At 45.6% G+C, this 19,760-nt stretch overlaps 2 protein-coding genes and 1 long non-coding RNA gene across 26 annotated transcripts in view; all 3 read left to right on the top strand.

The window, feature by feature from the left end:
• LOC126982953 (CLIP domain-containing serine protease B9-like) overlaps positions 1–1,298 on the top strand; it is a 7,705-nt gene extending 6,407 nt beyond the window's left edge. Inside the window, exons 6-7 of the mRNA XM_050835294.1 lie at positions 270–472; positions 828–1,298. Coding sequence (XP_050691251.1) covers positions 270–472; positions 828–847 — 223 coding nt within the window. The 3' untranslated portion in view covers positions 848–1,298. The remainder of the gene's footprint in view (positions 1–269; positions 473–827) is intronic.
• A 201-nt stretch (positions 1,299–1,499) lies between these two features.
• On the top strand, positions 1,500–3,004 carry LOC126982954 (uncharacterized). Of its 21 annotated transcripts, none has more exons than XR_007735445.1 (5): positions 1,552–1,566; positions 1,662–1,791; positions 1,948–2,051; positions 2,104–2,611; positions 2,856–3,004. It is a non-coding gene; the product is annotated as an uncharacterized LOC126982954 (long non-coding RNA). The 21 variants fall into 21 exon arrangements; XR_007735451.1 differs by lacking the exon at positions 1,552–1,566 and adding an exon at positions 1,604–1,618 and having other exon boundaries at positions 1,662–1,739; positions 1,948–1,973; XR_007735457.1 differs by lacking the exon at positions 1,552–1,566 and adding an exon at positions 1,604–1,618 and having other exon boundaries at positions 1,662–1,739; positions 1,948–1,973; positions 2,130–2,611.
• Positions 3,005–5,449: 2,445 nt separating this feature from the next.
• The window catches only part of LOC126982950 (phenoloxidase-activating factor 1-like), a 41,807-nt gene continuing 27,496 nt past the window's right edge, over positions 5,450–19,760 (top strand). The window contains exons 1-7 of one of the 4 annotated variants that reach the window (XR_007735443.1): positions 5,528–5,704; positions 11,329–11,411; positions 11,845–11,966; positions 12,857–13,052; positions 13,331–13,424; positions 15,356–15,558; positions 18,559–18,755. Coding sequence is in view for 1 of the 4 variants with exons in the window: in XM_050835286.1 (XP_050691243.1) it covers positions 11,357–11,411; positions 11,845–11,966; positions 12,857–13,052; positions 13,331–13,424; positions 15,356–15,558; positions 18,559–18,755 (867 nt within the window). In the remaining 3 variants the exon portion in view is untranslated. Of the gene's footprint in view, positions 5,705–11,328; positions 11,412–11,844; positions 11,967–12,856; positions 13,053–13,330; positions 13,425–15,355; positions 15,559–18,558; positions 18,756–19,760 lie in introns of all 4 variants that reach the window. The other 3 variants (XM_050835286.1, XM_050835285.1, XM_050835288.1) reach the window with 3 other exon arrangements.

The following is a 19,760-nucleotide window of genomic DNA, read 5'->3' on the forward strand; positions in this document are numbered from 1 at the left end:
GCTGCCCCTTACATAAAAGCCGCCTTGAAAGTCCCTCACTGAACAGAGACAGGGAAGGTAAATGTTGTCAAGATAAAGATTGACATGTACTCTTTGTTTGGACCATAGTTGAATTTATAAATCAGCTGAGTTTTGAGAAGCAGATTTTCTTTTGTTTGTGATTCATTCCACCTGTACTATCTATGTACTTCATTGATTTGATCACTTAGTCATTACTTTATATTATTCATTGGTTTATACATTCATCTCATCGCGTATCCTCCATTCAGGGAGGTCGTCCGACTAGGAGAATATGATCTGACATCTGAAATCGATTGTGAGATAAGCCCAACAGGCTTCGTTTTCTGCGCCAGTGAGCCAGCGCAGGACTTCGACTTTGAGGAGATCATTGAACACCCTGACTTCGGCAAGCGCGGTCTCTTTTCTGACGACATCGCTCTCGTCAGACTCGCAAGTCCCATCACATTCAGTCGTGAGTATTGCTTTGTATATATTGGTTGCTGTAAGGGAATAATACAACACAGAAAGAGGTCAGTGCCTCCCGCTCTCCCTCCCCCTCCCCCCCACACACACAAAAAATATATATATAAATTTACTCATGGAAAGTAAGTGACAGCTATACAAGTGTGGCTAGCTTGTTACATGGTATATAAGATGCAAGTTCAGGAGAATACAAAAAGAAACATAGGTGGAGAGACACACACCCTTGAAGCGTCTGAGAGTTGACCGCGGAGAAAAGATGTTCCATGGAAAACGTCACCTTCAGTTGTTACTGAAATTCACCCCTAATGCCCTTCTCATCCTGTTGTTTCCTCCGGAAATGCCAGTCAAAGGAAGCAGAACATGATTTCCTTAGCGGCTCTCTGGGAGTCCAGGCGAGGACACAAGGTGGCTTGACTCACTTTGGATCGAGGGACAAGGCATCTCATCGGAGGCATGTTAGTGGCTACACATACGCCCTTCATGTCCCTGTTCTGACTCAGCGGTATTGCCACTCCCATCATTGTCTATTGTCCCGAGCATGCATCATGCATGAAACCCCACATGTAATAGATGCTTGCTTGCCTCACAGGTAATGAATGCTTGCCCGCCTCACAGGTAATGAATGCTTGCCCGCCTCACAGGTAATGAATGCTTGCCCGCCTCACAGGTAATGAATGCTTGCCAGCCCCACAGGTAATGAATGCTTGCCCGCCCCACAGGTAATGAATGCTTGCCCACCCCACAGGTAATGAATGCTTGCCCGCCCCACAGGTAATGAATGCTTGCCCGCCCCACAGGTAATGAATGCTTGCCCGCCTCACAGGTAATGAATGCTTGCCCGCCCCACAGGTAATGAATGCTTGCCCACCCCACAGGTAATGAATGCTTGCCCACCCCACAGGTAATGAATGCTTGCCCGCCCCACAGGTAATGAATGCTTGCCCGCCTCACAGGTAATGAATGCTTGCTTGCCTAACAGGTAATGAATGCTTGCCCGCCCCACAGGTAATGAATGCTTGCCCGCCCCACAGGTAATGAATGCTTGCCCGCCCCACAGGTAATGAATGCTTGCCCACCCCACAGGTAATGAATGGTTGCCCGCCCCACAGGTAATGAATGCTTGCCCACCCCACAGGTAATGAATGCTTGCCCACCCCACAGGTAATGTATGCCCACAGGTAATGAATGCTTGCCCACCCCACAGGTAATGAATGCTTGCCCACCCCACAGGTAATGAATGCTTGCCCACCCCACAGGTAATGAATGCTTGCCCGCCCCACAGGTAATGAATGCTTGCCCACCCCACAGGTAATGAATGCTTGCTCGCCCCACAAGTAATGAATGCTTGCCCGCCCCACAGGTAATGAATGCTTGCCCGCCTCACAGGTAATGAATGCTTGCCCGCCCCACAGGAAATGAATTCTTGCCCGCCTCACAGGTAATGAATGCTTGCCCATCCCACAGGTAATGAATGCTTGCCCACCCCACAGGTAATGAATGCTTGCCCACCCCACAGGTAATGAATGCTTGCCCACCCCACAGATAATGAATGCTTGCCCACCCCACAGGTAATGAATGCTTGCCCGCCCCACAGGTAATGAATGCTTGCCCGCCCCACAGGTAATGAATGCTTGCCCGCCCCACAGATAATGAATGCTTGCTCGAAAAAAAAGAAAGAACAAGAGGGCGTGGACAAATGTTGATTGCAGGCAAATGTTTGACTTATTTTCCCTCTCAAATTGAGGGTGAGCATTAATCTATCTATCACTATAAATATTTGACAGATGACGTTGCTCATGCTAACATTCAATTTTGAAAGAATCTCAAATTTCATTAAAAGCTATAGCATTAATTTCACATGGAGGTCACGCTGCCATGCCTGCAGGCAGAAGTCATCATTGACGGAGCATCTCATGCTCTTCCTGCAGAGGGGATTCAACCCGTGTGTCTGGCCAGTCGTGACATGGATGTGTCAGGTGCACAAACAGGCGACCTGCACGGCACCGTTACGGGCTGGGGTTTCACTCAGAGAGGGACCACCAGTGATCGACTGCTGCAAGTGTCGCTGCCGTTCGTGGATATGGCACGCTGCAACCAGACCTACGAAGGGAAACTGGTCGGCAAGCAGGTGAGTAAGGAAGGGGATGGCTGTTTAGGCTGCTAGATGGTGAAATGTTGGCCTGAGCCTTGTGTCTGAGCTGTTATTGTTATTTCCCAGCCATGTTGGTGAGGTATGTTTCTTCAGATAAGTGAAAATCTTGTAACAGGTGAGCAACCGTGCCATCATCATTACCGGTAACATATGGATGCATTGTAATGATTCCTCTGATGGAGTGGCTCGTTCTAATCGTAAATGTCTATGGTCGTTGCAGCTGTGCTTTGGAGGGACTGAAGGAAAGGACTCTTGCGGGAATGACTCTGGGGGTCCCCTGACAGTGTCGCGTAAAACAGAGAATCGACCCCCAGCGCTAGTCGGGGTCGTGTCCTTCGGCCCTGCTAACTGCGGGCAACAAGACGTGCCTGGAGTGTACGCGTCTGTGCCCAGTTACAGGGACTGGATTGACGAGAACATGAGGCCATAACGTGGGAGGAAGGTAACGCAGCGTGTAGTGCTGACCGTAGCTGAGTCTGTAGCGTAGTCTAGAGAGGTTCCCGGAGTGATTGTCGTAACTTTTAGTGTAGTACATATTTAGGAGGTAAAGAAACAGCATAATACAGAAGAACTTCGTTTATCCGGCATTCAAACCAACAGCACCTTCAAAACAACGGCAAAAACCTGAGGCCCGAATTTACTTTTTTTTTTCTGCCTGTAGCGCTTGTAGGCTTTCTTGAGGAGCCTTTTGGACGGCCCCAGCCCGTTAGTGGCGCATTATTATTATTATTGTTATTATTATTATTATTATTATTATTATTATTATTATTATTATTATTATTATTAATATTATTATTATTATTATTATTATTATTATTATTATTGTTATTATTATTATTTTTATTATTATTATTATTATTATTATTATTATTATTATTATTATTATTATTATAACAATCCACTTGCCTACCTCAGAGATGATTAGCATAATATTCGCAGATTTTCCATTATAAAGCATTGTTACGCCACCATTTTACTCTGGATGGTCGCAGAGACAGCCTAGCACAATAGACCGTAGTGGATATCACCTTGCCTCTTTGCAGCGTGAGGCCCCTCGCGTGCGTCTCTGTGGCAACGGCGACAATTTACCCTTTGTTGACCAACTAGTCTAGAGTTTTGATGTTGTGTACTCTCTCTCTCTCTCTCTCTCTCTGCCGGCCAGGCTGCTTCCCTTCATACCTACGCAATATTACATATATACAGTTACACAGTTCAATACATACATGCATAATGTTACAGATTTACATGATACATACATAGTACTACATAGTAAAATTATCTCCTTCCTTCTGCCCTTCCGCAAAATTCTTGACACATTAGGTTGTGTAAATTTGATAGGAAATGAAAAGGTGTAATTTAAGTAGAAAATTAACATGCATTAATTCGTTTTCTTCAACTTTGCAAACTCTGTACTCTGTAATCTGCATTATGATCTCTGAGTTTGTGACTCTGTACTGAATAAAATATATCCGCAACATCCTCTGTGTGGTGCGGATGCGGATACGGATGTTTATTTCATCACCAATGCGGATGCGGATGCGGATGTGAAAATTTATGCGGATGTTCCGCGGGTGTGGATATCCGATACATGACTAATACGTAGTAGAGAGAGAGAGAGAGAGAGAGAGAGAGAGAGAGAGAGAGAGAGAGAGAGAGAGAGAGATGTAGTGCTGACTTGCCTGATGGGCAAACCTCCCATAATCCACTTAGCCAGGGGGTACCTCTTTGGCCGACTGGTAAAGGAGTGGCTCTCCCGTTACGCTGGTCGAGGGTTCGATCCCCGGCGCGGGCAAACCTTTCCTTGTCTGGATTAATTTCTCGTGTGTTTCGTTACACGCAGAGGACGTGTGTGAGTGTAGAAAAGAGAAAAATTCTGGCATTTCAGAGAGAGAGAGAGAGAGAGGCGCCCTGGGTGTACTGGATCACTACCCCCTCCCCGCTCATCTCCTTGGTCTCCATCTGCATGTCGGAACCCTTGTGTAGTGGCGTCGCGAGAGGGGTGGGGGTGGTGGCTGGGGGGGGGTCATATGTCCCCGGGGCAATACTTCGGGGGCGCCAAAGTGAAGAAGGTCAAAGAGATTTTCGTTCCGCATCCTGGTAACACACATGTGTGGCTGAAACTCGTCAGAAAGCTTTAAAATTACAAAATGCAGTATTGTGTAACAAAAGCAGCTATCAATTTGCAATAGGTAGGCGGTGGCTGAGTGGTTAGCGTGCGGGCCCAGCATTCACGGCGCCATGGACAACGTCGGTTCGAATCCCCACGCTACCACCTGGGATTTTTCAGTCACCGCCGAGTGACCTAAGACTACCCACATGCTGTCAAGAAGACCAGCCATCAACCCGAACTCTAGAGCATGAGCCAAGCATAACTGGCGCCACTATAAAAAATTGCCTACGCCATGAGGGGCTTGGACCGAACACCAGCAGGCCCTTGAAGAAAGCCTACTGGCGCTTGAGGCCAAGATGTGAAAAAAAAGCTATAATATATATTGAATTACCAAAATTATGAACACATCCACATCCGCATCCCCATCCATGAGGATGTCATAATTTGATATCCGCATCCGCATCCGCATTTTGGAAGAAACTGATATTCGCATCCGCAAAATATTTAAATGACATCCGCATTCACATCCGCGGATCTCTAAAATCTGACATCCGATACATGGCTATTACGTCTCTCTCTCTCTCTCTCTCTCTCTCTCTCTCTCTCTCTCTCTCTCTCTCTCTCTGTCGTGCTGTACCTGGCACAGTGAATAAGGAATCGTGTTGCGTAACAAAAACCTCGACTCCATTATATAAGTGGATCTTCTATTGCTAGAAGAGAGTACTAAGGGCGCAACATAAACATCTAATCATTTTATCCTTCCCTTGTCTTAAAGAACAGGCTACTGCTTCCTCGCCTTTGATGACATTCAAACGTCCATCCTGTAAAGTGGCAGAACCTGGAAACTACCTTGCTGCCGGACGCAAGATTAACAACACAGGCTGCGGAGGTCACCAGTAGTATGCCGCAGCTTGTCCGTGGGCACCAGCCAGCGACGACGTGTGTGAGCTAAAAGAGAGGTACGTAACTCATCTGGTGACACAACAAACGTTGCCTGTAGAAGCTGCCTGGAGCCGCGGCCTCACTGGTGGCTCGTTTAGGGCCTTAGGGAGTAGGGAAAAGCATTTTGCGAGTCCACGTGCGTGTTTGTGGGATTATCATTTTAAGGTGCCACCTGTCCCAAGCCCAACAATGTGAAGGTCAACTGCTCAACCTGATGCTGGGAGAGGCGCGACGTGGCCAGCTTCTCTGCCTGCCAGCCAGCCACCAGTGTGAAAGGCGTCCCCTCCAAGGCTATGTGCCAATTGCACGTCAAACAGTGGGCGAAATGAGAGAGAGAGAGAGAGAGAGAGAGAGAGAGAGAGAGAGAGAGAGAGAGAGAGAGAGAGAGAGAGAGAGGCGGTATGGGTTTCCCGCCAAATGTGGCGGTTTTTTTTTTTTTATCATCACTGGCTGGCAAAATTTGATGTAGGGGGCCTGGCGGTTTTTCGGCGGATTTCTGTCCTGCTTGGCGATTTTTTGGCGTCTTTTTGTCTGTCTCCAGTAAATTTCAAATTACCTTTACTGTCAAAATGATCTTCGAGGTCATGATTCATAAAACATGAAGTTGACTGGCGAGCGACGAGAAGAATGTTCGCACTCAGTTGCTAATGAGCCACAGTTTGCGTTTCAATATTCTTCAGCGGCACTGCTTCTGCCCAACGCGTGGCAAAATCTACAAGCGTAAGAATATACCGGGAGCCATCGCTGGCTCGGGGCTCTATTGGCTCCACCAAATCTACCGCTGCTCTTTCAAAGGGAGAGTCAATAATGGGCAGTGGCTGTAAGGGAGCAGGCTTTACCCTACCCCTATCTATAGTCTTTTGACACACATCGCACGACCTCACAAATCTAGCTACCTCCTGGCCTATCCCTGGCCACTAAAAATGTGCTTGTACGCGAGCGAGTGTCTTGGTTCATCCCATGTGACCGCCTAGAGTAGTACTATGACCTAACTTGAGAACAGCATCTCTGTATCTCGCAGGCACAACTAACTGCAATTTCTTTTCACCCAAGGGAGAGATAATCTGCCTATATATCAAGCCACGCTGCTTGATAAAACTGACGCGGTTGTCGTTCAGCTGAATGACACTGTTTTCCTGCAAACGTTTGCGTACGCCGTGCAGGGTGTCGTCTCTCTCCACCTCCTTCCTTACGTCCTCACTGTTAGTTAGATCTCCAAGAGATGTAACCATGAGAGGCCTAACAGTACTCTTACTCTTAGCAGCTGCTCGGGTCACTACTGCTGCACCAATCTGAGGCTCACCTTCTCCTTGTACCCTTTCACTTTCTCCAAAATCCTCTGGCTCCAACACCGCGTTAGGTGTTTGAGTGACTGCATTTTTACTCACCCCGGTAGTTGCCAATCACTAAATCATAAAGCGGTGTTTCGAGTGTCACCGCCATGGTCCAGCCTGTGTAATAGGGTGACTTGACTTTTATCTTGACTTCAGGAGCTATCACTGGCGCGCTATTCAACAGCCATATTTTTCTACGTTCGCCTGTGAATTCATGGCTCCTAGCTAAGCTGTGCCTCAGTGTACAAATGGTAGAACCACTATCCTGCATCACCGTAACCTCTCGGTCTCCTACCCAACCTTTACTCAAATTCAACCGCTCATCGTACTGATTTGTGGCGGCCCCGGCCACTAGTCATTGATTCTGCGCCTCATCGCAGTACTGGCCGTTCACGGAAGGCACATGTGGTGGCGATCCCTGCTTTCTACCATAATTACCATGCTGCGGGGCACTTTGTCTTACTGCAGCATTTTTGTGCCACTTATTACCCTGATACGGTCGCGACCCGTAACTTCCAGTTTTCGGACGCGGTGCATAATGTTGGTTACTTTTGGCTGAAGGCCACGCTTGGCTGATCGCACCATGGTTGGTGGCGACGCCTGAACCAATCTTTCTAGGGACTTCACTCTGCATGTTATTGCTTTTAATTACAGGCTTTTTCGTCCTACTGCAGGCCTCAAAATAGGAATTAGCCATTTCCTTCATAACTTCCAATTTCCACACCTTGTCTATTTTGAGCCTCGTGACTAATTCATCTGGGCAGGATTTTACGTACTGCGCACGCAATATTAGGTCCTTCACACCTTCAACTGTCTCCTCAGCACCGTCTTTCTTGAGCCATTGTTCTAAATACCCCTTGAGGCGAGCAGCAAATTGAATTGCTGTCTCATCGTCATTTATGGAGGCAGAGGAAAACTGATTCTTTAAATCATCAACAGACATTCCATAAGCTGCCAATAATGTCTCCTTCATATCCTTATACTCACTAGTTATCATCCAATCTATGAATCACCTCCAAAACTTTACCTTCAAAAAGACTCATGAATTGCACACGCTTGGTGACCTCATCATACTACATTAAGTTAGCGGCTTCCTCAAACCGCGCTATAAATATCTCAATCTTGTCACCTTCCTTGAAATGATTAAGCTTTAGCTTTGGAAAAACTACTTTATTTTTCTGAGAGTTATAACCATTCCCATTATTCGCCGCTAGCTCGGCCATTTTTACTGCATGGGCCTCCTTTTCTCGCTCTCTCTCAGCTTCCAGTTTCCGTTATTCTAGCTGGTATTGCTCCTGTTCTCGCTCTCTCGCTTTCTCTTGCTCTTTGATTATGCACTCTCTGGCTTCCTTAGCATTGTACCTTAACACTTCCGCTTCCAGTTTCCACTGATATAGACATTTTGCGAGATAAATACTTCGAGCCTAACAGACAATACTTCTCCTATGGAGTGTAAGGTCAGGTTACTGTTTCGGACGCCATTTTATGTGGGGTTCTTGAAAGGTCTGTACTTCTTGAGACCTCGTAAAATTCTCAGTAATAAAAAATATAAAATAAAATAACTGAAAATTGAGTTCTCAGACTCACAGCCCCCTTCTAGTCACTTATTTTGACGACACACTACCGTAGGTTAAGCAAAGACCAGATGAACCTGCTCTTAAGTTTATTTAAAGCAACAAAGAAAACTCGCTGGAAAATATGGAATAATTAATTAATTCCAGGCACACAGCAACCTAGCTATCTTAAAACATCCTATGCAATAAAAGTACTTAACTGTAGGTGGGCGAAGCAGGAGCCCCACCTGATCTACACGTGGTCCGTTTCGCGCACTGGTCCACCTTCTGTCCTCTTCTCGTACCTTCCAGCAACAGCCCGCCTCTCGTACCTTACCTCCAAGAGCTTCCCTCGCCTGCAGTACACAGTCACACTGACTTGTGGATACTACAAGGCTGGAAAGACCACCACGATGGACACGTGGCGCTGGAGGATGGTGAGGGAGGTCCTGTCGCGTTGGAACCTGAGAGCAAGATGGCTGCGGGGAGCGGCCCGCCGACCAGAATCCTCAGCGCCCCGGCCGCGGTCAAGATGCCAGCTCTCGCCACACTGACATCTTTCTTTCTGCATAACACTTATACTATAGTCTGTTCAGAGCATGAAGGCGATTCAGGGTGGAGCTGGTATCGTCGTTTACCTCTAGCCATGGTGCCAAATCAGCCTTCGTGCATGCATCTTTTTCTCTTATTTCCCACCCATGTGTTATTTGAAAGTGATATTTTATATATTCTGTATATAGTAAATTTAGCTACATAGTACAATGAGTGTCGATGTTTAGGATTATAACAAGGATTTGTATAAATTCTATGAAATGTGGCAGCGATTTTTTCCCATGTTGCCACGTTGTGGTGGTGGTAGTGGTGGTGGTGGTGGTGGTCGGTGTGTCCCCCTAGGTCCCTCCCCCGGGTCGAGAGGGAGAGAGAGGGAGAGAGACAGAGATAAACAGGTGGGTTGTGGGTGGGTAGGCCGGGAGAGAGTGCTAATCTAATAATTGGCGGTCGAACTGGCAGCGCTGCACTCATGGGAATTCTGGAATCTGCCACACCTTGAACCGCCTTCATGCTCCAAACAGACTATAACGCCCTAACGGCTATGGATTATTATTTATTAATAACCTAACACCATGCACTAGGCAATACTGGGTCATGCATCCCACTCATAATTCAGCTTTGGCAGCAATAACGAATATGATTTGAATAAGGTCCTGTTTCCCGCCTTCTAGTTTTCCCGCCTGTCCTGTGACTTACTTCCCGCTCTCTCAATCAAAATGGCGGGGACTCCCGCAGTATTTTTCCACGGGCTATTCCTTGAGTAATGAAACCATGACAGATGCCTTAAATTGGCGTTTTTTTTTTTTTTTTTTTTGGCGGAAAAAGCAAATTGGTCTGGCGGGATTTGGCGGTTTTCGGGGGAGGGATGTGGCGGGTTGGTAGTCCCCGACCTGGCAACTCTTATTACCCAGTCTTACCTTGACTGGCTGTGCCGGTGTGTGGGGATGCGGCCGACGGGTCTCTCGCTCTGCTTGTCTTCTGTCTGCATCTGTTTCGCCTGTATTTCTGTCTACTCTCTCTCTGTGTGTGTGTGTGTGTGTGTGTGTGTGTGTGTGTGTGTGTGTGTGTGTGTAAATAATAACAATAATAATAAATGGTGTATTCATTGGTTGGCAGCCATAAGGCTGAACATATTCAAAGTACAAATAAGATATTGGAAGAATACAATGCAAGGAGTAGTGGGGGAAGAGGGAAAGGGTAGATGGGGTGAGTGGGAGGGCAGTGTGTCGAGGTGATAGGCGGGTCTGTCCTGCGGGGTGGTGCAAGTTTAGATGTGTGTGTGTGTGTGTGTGTGTGTGTGTGTGTGTGTGTGTGTGTCGTTGTTTCAGAAACTGTTTTATCATAATTTACTACAGCAAATGTTTTCATGTTCTTCTTCTTCTTCTTCTTCTTCTTCTTCTTCTTCTTCTTCTTATTATTATTATTATTATTATTATTATTATTATTATTATTATTATTATTATTGTTATTATTATTATTATTATTATTATTATTATTATTATTATTATTATTATTATTATTATTATTATTATTATTATTATTATTATCATTAGTAGTAGTAGTTGTAGTAGTAACAGTAGTAGTAGTAGTAGTAGTAGTAGTAGTAGTAGTAGTTCCAGTAGTAGTAGTAGTAGTAACAGTAGCAGTAGTAGTAGTAGTAGTAGTAGTAGTAGTAGTTCCAGTAGTAGTAGTAGTAGTAGTAGTAGTTCCAGTAGTAGTAGCATCAGCCAAGGAGTCACGTTGTCGCCTGGATGAGGTGTCGCCTCTCGTTCTCCCTGCTCAGGTCGGCCATCCTATGTCTCAGGGGCACCAGACACTCTGGCCCAAAAGCCACCAACATCTCCAATATGGACTATGAAGCCACAGTGGTGGAGAGTGACATTAGGGTGGGTCGGGAGTGACTTGAGTAGGGAAGGAAAGGGGGATCTAGACGTAATAGATGATAGGTGATTTAGTGTCAGGTAGTATTAGTGATATGGTTGGATGCCACAGTCATTAGCGAACAGAGTTGGAGCTAATGACCTCCAAGCTATGGAGCCCTCCATGATTATGTGTCGGGAAAATAAACATGGGTGGAGGTATCATTTATGTAGTAGTAGTAGTAGTAGTAGTAGTAGTAGTGGTGGCAGTGTTTTCGTTTCTGTTTTTTCTTGTTCTTCCTTGCTCTGGTCTCGTCCTCATCAGTGTTTCCTGCCTTCACAGCCTGGCCCCGGCGCACTGCAGCAACAAGATGTGGTCACGGGTTTTCCTGCTGGCGCTGATCCTGCAGGCGGCGGTTGCTTTCAGTAAGTGCCCCGAGGACTTCTTGATGTTATCTATCCTATTGTTGTTGTTGTTGTTATTATCATCATCATCATCATCATTTACCAACTCACTATATAATTAGTTTTCGTTATTTGATACTGGCTGGCGATCGTAAGTCCAGCGCGGATTAGACCATGGTGAATTACACATCACGTGTTGTTATATGGGCATCACTCATCGCGTTCCTTGCCACTCTATCTCTCTCTCTCTCTCTCTCTCTCTCTCTCTCTCTCTCTCTCTCTCTCTCTCTCTCTCCTTTCCTTCGTTTCCTACACACACCGTTCCGTGGTGCAGTGGATAATGTCCTCGACTTGTCACCTGTAATGTAATGGCTACCAACCGTGATGGCTACAACACAAAGGTAACCGGGTTCGACCACTCTTGCCTGTCACTCATCACACAATCTTGTTTCAGAAGTGGACTGTCCGCGTCCGTGCATCCTGATCGACAAGTGTCCAGATTTGATCAAGTTAATTCAGACGAACCCTGAAGTTGTGCAGGAGGCGACGTGTCAATTCCAGGGCCAATCGCCGCTGGTGAGTACATGCACATAATTATTCCCAACGATTCGCCAGTATATAAGGTTGGTATTCTTAAGCCCCGTTCACACTGTGCCGACTCTGGGCCACGACTAGTCGACTACCCACGACTCTAGGGTACACGAGGTCTTGGCTGTTGATGTGAAAGGGTTGGGCATGTCTTGAAAGAGGTCTTGAGACTGTTGCCGAATGCTGCGGCGACGTCGTGGCGGGAGTCTGGAGTCGTGAGGGTTAGCACGACATGCTGGCAACTAGTTGGCCGAATGTCCTAGACAGTTGGTAAGACACCAAGACCCCAATAAAACCACTCCCCCCCCCCCCCCCCCCTTCTTGGAGCGTGGGAACCAACTTGTCAAATGGAAAAGTGGCTGGGTTGTCGTGGCCCAGAGCCGGCACAGTGTGAACGGGGCTTAAGGGCCAAGAAGATCAGTCGGTTTCTCATGAGTGTCATTTTAGGTTCATGGTTACAGAAGAAGGGTCAAACTACCACCAGAGGCATAAAAGTACCCCTGGAAATGCCCACAGCTCCTACGAAAGCCTGGTCAAATATGTGGTTGGGCGCCGAAATGTTTAAAAATATAACCCTAAACCACTAGACTCCTTGACTATCCCCAAACATCGGACACCATAATATAATGTTTAAAAAAAGAATGAGCCAAACTTTGTAGAGTAAATCAATGCCGCTAGCTGCCGATAAATGCGTCTTATTACTTCACATTTAAGTAGGATTACGTTCTTATCTATTCGTGTGTGTGTGTGTGTGTGTGTGTGTGTGTGTGTGTGTGAGAGAGAGAGAGAGAGAGACCACCATCAATATCGTCCTTTCCATCGTGTAGCAATCATCTCCACAGTACATCCTTCCTCTCAACCAACGTTTCCTCCCTAAGGTTTGCTGCCCTGCTTCAACTCACGAGCCTTTGGTATCGAGCTCCTCCACCACCAGCACCACGACCAGCAAGCCGTCCGTCCCCAACCCGCTGCTGCCGAAGAGCTGTGGTCACTTCTCCCAGGATGACAGAATCCACGGGGGCAACGAGACTGCCATCGGCACCTACCCGTGGATGGCGGCCCTTGGCTTCAAGAGTAAGTGACGTGTTGTCAGGTCACCGTGTTGAAGGGGGTTGCTACTACTACTACTACTACTACTACTACTACCACCATTACTATCACTACTACTACTACTACTACTACTACTACTACTACTACTACTACTACTACTACTGCTGCTGCTGCTGCTATTACTACTACTACTACTACTACAGGGTATTTGAGGCCCCTACCGAGAAAGAAGTCTCAAGTGGTTTCATACATCGCTGCACTGTATCTTTTACTGATCCTCTTGTTTCCTTCTCTCCCCTTAGATTCCATCACCAAAAAGCCTAATTTCCTGTGCGGGGGTTCCGTGATCAACGAGCGGTACATCCTCACCGCGGCCCACTGCTTCAGATACGAACTGTAAGTATACTGTCGTGAACTTGTGTCTCGCAAGCCTTCACGCCCTTCCCTCGCCCATCACAGGCTAGGCTACAGGGCATGTCAGGGTTGATCGATTGGCTAATCGTTTGCCTCTTCACGTGCGTCTCCCTGCAACGGCGACGCTTTACCTTATAGCAACTACTCTTAAACAGAGTACTTTTCATGTTGTGACATATACTATCCTAATACACATTTATTTATTATTCACCGTTACCTACAACGAAGTGTTTGCCACGTATGATTTTTTTTTTTTTTTTTTTTTTTTTTGCTTGTTTAAATGTTGTATTCTGGAATCCCGAAATGCAAAAGAATCCAGTTCACTAGGTCTAGTAGGCAGTGTTGGGCACGGTTCCGCTAATCCGCTAAACGCTAATTAGCGAAGCTAACTTTTTCGTTAGCTGATTAGCGTTTTCGCTAACTTTGGAAACAGTCAGCGGACCAATTAGCTTCCGCTACATGTAGTTCCTCCTCCGCTAACTTTAAGTCCACTAAAAATTTCATACAGGTTCGTTTTTATCCGTTGTGGGCAGAAACAGCACCAGTTGAGCCACATGGCGCAATAATTTCAGGGCTTCCACTTTTGGGAAAATTACACCTTAAAGTTGGATAATTGGACAATTATTAGAGAAACATTATGATATTTTAGGGTAATGCATCTTCCATTTCCAACTCTTTGAACTCGGGATTTAATAATAAGAATTCGATATTTTCTACCTGACAAGCAATAAACTTAAAATAATAAAAACAAAAGTGTCAGTTATGGAAAAAAGTAAAAAATGCGTTAATTTTCGGGAAATCTTGGATAAAATATATGGATTTAGGATAAACTGGAGGCTTCTTTCCCTTCTGTTGTATTTGTTGCTTGTTTGGGCTCTTTGTTCAGTTCAGCTGCGACGTTGTCACCGTGTAGTGGCGTTCATTATTGTCGCCTTGTTTATCGTTATCGACGTCATGGAAGGTGACCCGAGTGAAGACGTTTTTGTTCCGCCTGAGGATGCTGACCCTGTTAGGGAGCCGGCTGCAGCTGTGGGTGCGGCGGAGGATTTTGGCATGGTATACCTTTCTGGAAAGCTCTATGTCTAAGCTACAATATATTGAAATTTCAGGTCACTAGGTCTGTTTTTAATGATTTTAGAGCCAAAATACTAAACCGAAGCTAAATCCATTTAAAAAAAGTTAGCGGTTAGCTGTTAGCGTTAGCTTCCACTAATTTCTTTATCAGTTTAGCGGTTTAGCGTAAGCGAAGCTATCTTTTTAGTTAGTGGATTACCAGTTGGCGAAGCTAACTTTTCGGTTAGCAGTGCCCACCACTGCTAGTAGGTATCCCCCTAAAGACCTAGACGGTTCTCTGATTCGGCGAGTGTGGCGCTGCCTTAATACCTCCATGGCCAATACGGTCTGTGTCGTAAGTCCCATTTCACTTGGTTTTTGTATCATGAAGAGAATACGCTGGAAATGGGGGACTTTCCAAGCTGCCACCATGTTGGGGGCAGCCCTGTACCCACGATCCTTCTGTCTGGAGCTTGTGGCGTGACTCCACACAGAGGGACCGGTAAGCACTGTGCTGCCCCGCACACAGAAGCCGCCTTGAAAGTCCCTCACTGAACAGAGACAGGGAAGGTAAATGTTGTCAAGATAAAGATTGACATGCACTCTTTGTTTGGACCATAGTTGATATTATAGATGAGCTGAGTTTTGAGCAACAGATTTTCTTTGATGCTAGTGATATTGTGGCGGTGCGGACAGACTGGGGAACAGACCCTGGCAAGCAGCCGGAGGAGTCAGGGTCCATGTAATTGCACCTGTAGGCTACTATCTATATTTCGTTGATTTGTCTCTTATTCACTTATTCAGTACTTTATGTTGTTTATTGATCTATATATTCATCTCATCGCGTATTCTCCATTCAGGGAGGTCGTCCGACTAGGAGAATGGGATCTGTCGACTGATATTGATTGTGAGACAAGCCCAACAGGCTTCAAGTTCTGCGCCCCGGAGCCACCGCAGGACTTCCAGCATGAGGAAATCATTAAACACTCCGAGTTCAGCAAACGAGGTCTTGTATCTGACGACATCGCTCTCATCAGACTTGCAAGGCCTATCACATTCAATCGTGAGTATGGCATTGTATTTACTTGTTGATGTAAAGGAATAATACAACACAGAAAGAGACAGTGACTGCCCCTCCTTAGAAAGTGTAAATATATAAATCAATCACGGAAAGGTAAATGGCATCAGTACAACTCCGGACTCCCACACATGCGGACATTCGTGTTGCGAACTTTCCATGATATGAAAAAATTGCCCAGAAGTCGAGTATTTTGGGCGTAAGGTTTAGTTGTCAGACCAGTGCCTGGCGGTGGCAGTAGACCCTTTTCTGTTTACGTTGAGCCCTTTTAGATCACTGATCTATTTACCAATAAGATCTGGATTCTCGTGGTCTAGACTCTAGAACTCGGTGGTTCCCAACTTTTTTTTTCTGTCGTTTCCCCCCTTCGTGTGGACAAGGAAAAAAACAGCCAAAGCACGATATTTTCTTTCTTAACAACACAAATAACATAATAAACAAATAGAAGCCAAACACAAAATTTACCTGCTTAATAACACAAATCAATCAATCACTAGCCCTGACGCCCCGTTTCCGCCGGAATGTTCCTCCAAGGGGGCGGCCAGGACAGAAGAGTCTGCAGTTTTCCCTCTCCAAACATACATTCCTCGGAGCCCTCTTTGACCCCTCTCTTTTATGTATTCCTCAACTCTATCTTTCGTAGCATAAATGTTGATTTTTATTTCTATATTCTTGAAGAAAAGTCAATTCCGCATTCTACCAGATTTATTTTTCAGTTGACTAATTGCAAGTAATTTATGTTTTCCTCACGTTAAATTTTCCCCCTGGAATCCTGAAATTTCCCCCAGGTTGGGAAATGCTGCTCTAGATGATCCGGATCATGATCTGCCATACCCAGCTCCGGAGTAGGGGTGGGCAGGTACCGGTACGAGTACCGGTACTAACGGTACCAGCTGAACGGTACGGTACCGGTACCAGATTGCTTGGTATCGGTACCAGATTGCTCGGATTTATTTATCGGATTTATTGATAATTTTTCATGTCCGATTTTTTTTTAGGTTGCTAATAAATATTGTTATTGTTATTAGACTATGATCGAGTACATCCATAATAACTATACATGCTATTTTTTTATCGAAAAAATAAATATTCACTTCATTCATATATAGAGAGAGAGAGAGAGAGAGAGAGAGAGAGATCACCACTCATGAGTGGATATCTCGGTGATATGGGTACTCGATCATAGTCTAATAACAATAACAATATTTATTAGCAACCTAAAAAAGAAAAAGAATCGGACATCAAGAATTATCCAGTAACTCCTGTAGTGACACGACTTGCCTGATGGGCGAGCCTCCCATAACCCATGTAGCGAGTTGGGTACCTCTTTGGCCGACTGGTAAAGGAGTGGTTTTCCCGTTACGCTGGTCGCGGGTTCGATCCCCGGCGCCGGCAAACCTTTCCTTGTCTGAATTAATTTCTCGTGTGTTTCGTTACACGCAGAGGACGTGTGGGAGTGTAGTAAAGAGTTAAAGTTGTGGCATTTCACTGGTGGCAAAAGCGGTGGGCATCCTCTCCTGTGGTTCTGTTGTGTCACCCCGAGAGGGTAACAGGTAGAGTGATGGCCCATGCTCTCCGAAGTTCATAGAAAACGGGAACTCAACACACAGAAATTAATCAAAATAGGAATGGGGAGCCGTGTAGTGACACGACTTGCCTGATGGGCGAGCCTCCCATAACCCATTTAGCCAGTGGGGTACCTCTTTGGCCGACTGGTAAAGGAGTGGCTCTCCCGTTATGTTGGTCGCGGGTTCGATCCCCGGCGCCGGCAAACCTTTCCTTGTCTGGATTAATTTCTCGTGTTTCGTTACAAGCAGAGATCGTGTTGGAGTATAGTAAAAGAGAAAATTCTGGCATTTCACTCCAATAAATAAATCAAATAATAAAATAATGGAAACGGGAGCTGTGATGGAAACGGAAAGCAGGACAAAATGGTGGGAACTTGGGGAGACGGTCAGCGAGGCAGTGACTCAGCGTCTACACACAGGGCCCATACCGCGTGATACCACATGGAGGCGGGCGAGCGCTGAGCGTCACTCAGATCCAAACGGTACCGGTACTAGCGGCAATGCTCAGTGCCGAGTGATCATGAGGCTTCCCGGCACCCCAGTGATCATGAGGCTTCGAGGCACCAGGTACCGGTACCTGGTGCCGCGAAGCCTCATGATCACTCGGCACTGAGCATTGCCGCTAGAACCGGCGCTCGCCCGCCTCCATGTGGTATCACGCGGTATGGGCCCTGTGGGGAGACGCTGAGTCACTGCCTCGCTGACCGTCTCCCCAAGTTCCCACTATTTTGTCCTGCTTTTCGTTTCCATCACAGCTCTCGTTTCCATTATTTTATTATTTTATTTAATTATTGGAGTTACTGGATAATTCTTGATGTCCGATTCTTTTTCTTTTTTAGGTTGCTAATAAATATTGTTATTGTTATTAGACTATGATCGAGTACATCCATAATAACTATACATGCTATTTTTTTATCGAAAAATAAATATTCACTTCATTTAGAGAGAGAGAGAGAGAGAGAGAGAGAGAGAGAGAGAGAGAGAGAGAGAGAGAGAGAGAGAGAGAGAGAGAGAGAGAGAGAGAGAGAGAGAGAGAGAGAGAGAGTTTTCTTTACAGGAAATTTATTTGGGAATTTCATCAAACTCATTAAGATAAAAAAAATACTCCTTTGGGTACTAACGGTACCTGAGTTTTCGGTATCGGTACTACCGGTACTCAAATTAACGGTACTTGTCCATCCCTACTCCGGAGGTGGGTTGTAGCAGACGACAACCACAGTCCAGCTTCCACGCGGCTGGCCCATAGCTAGTTTTGCGTTGGTGCTTGAAATATGCTAAGTCTCTAGAATACCTTAACCCGTTTTATCCCTTTTCCTCGGGATGGTAACTGAAACATTACTGTTGTAGCATGGATTTCATTGCGCCATGCCTGTAGATGAAGTAAGCACTGAAGGAACTCTTCACACTATTCCTGCAGAGTGGATCCAGCCCGTGTGTCTGCCGGACCGTGACATGGATGTGCCTGCAGCCCTGGGCGACCGGTGGCCCACCATTACGGGCTGGGGCTTCACCGAGGATGGGACCACCAGTGACCGACTCCTGCAAGTGTCGCTGCCGCTTGTGGATATGGCACCTTGCAACAAGACCTACGAAGGGAAACTGGTCGGCAAGCAGGTAAGCGAGGGAGTGAGTGTTTGATGAAACTGTTGGAGGACAGAATCATTGTTTGTCTGTTTGTGGCTCAACTGTTATTTTTTATTATTATTATCATCATCATCATCGTCATCATCATCATCATCATCATCATCATTATTATTATTGTTATTGTTATTATATTTATTATATTTATTATTATTATGATTATTATTATTATTATTATTATTATTATTATTATTATTATTATTATTATTATTATTATTATTGATCACAGGAAGACAGTTTTATTATTATTATTATTATTATTATTATTATTATTATTATTATTATTATTATTATTATTATTATTATTATAACAATCCACTTGCCTACCTCAGAAATGATTAGCATAATATTCGCAGATTTTCCAATATAAAGTATTGTTACGCCACCATTTTACTCTGGATGGTCGCAGAGACAGCCTCGCACGATAGACCGTAGTCACGTAGTGCATATCACCTTGCCTCTTTGCAGCGTGAGGCCCCTCGCGTGCGTCTCTGTGGCAACGGCGACAATATACCCTTTGTTGACCAACTAGTCTAGAGTTTTGATGTTGTGTACTGTAGCTCCGTGAGTGTACTGTACTTATTGGGCAAGAAGCCGAAATAACCTCACCTTCAGTAATAACATCTAGGTAATAGCATCCCATGAAATAATACTAGAGATGCTAGAAAGTAAAACATATCCCTGAGTCTAAATACTTAGGAGACGAATCTTTTCGTGTTGGCTTCTGTTACTCACGAGGCAGCTATTACGGCGTGCGTGCACAGCCCGCTCAGTGGTCATATTTACCATAAATCAACGCAAATCTGAAAACCTACGAGCCAGCAGGTACCGGGTTTGGACGTTTGACTCCAAACAGCAGCTTGTATTCCGGAATCCCAAATCGCGTGTACAGCCAGGAAGGTCTATTTCCCGGAGAGAAGGTAGCAGGTAGCCAACACACAGCATCTCGTAGCGCAGTGAAGGCGGGAGCAAGCAGAA

The sequence above is a fragment of the Eriocheir sinensis genome, chromosome 52, assembly GCF_024679095.1.
Source record: "Eriocheir sinensis breed Jianghai 21 chromosome 52, ASM2467909v1, whole genome shotgun sequence".
Lineage (NCBI taxonomy): Eukaryota > Metazoa > Arthropoda > Malacostraca > Decapoda > Varunidae > Eriocheir > Eriocheir sinensis.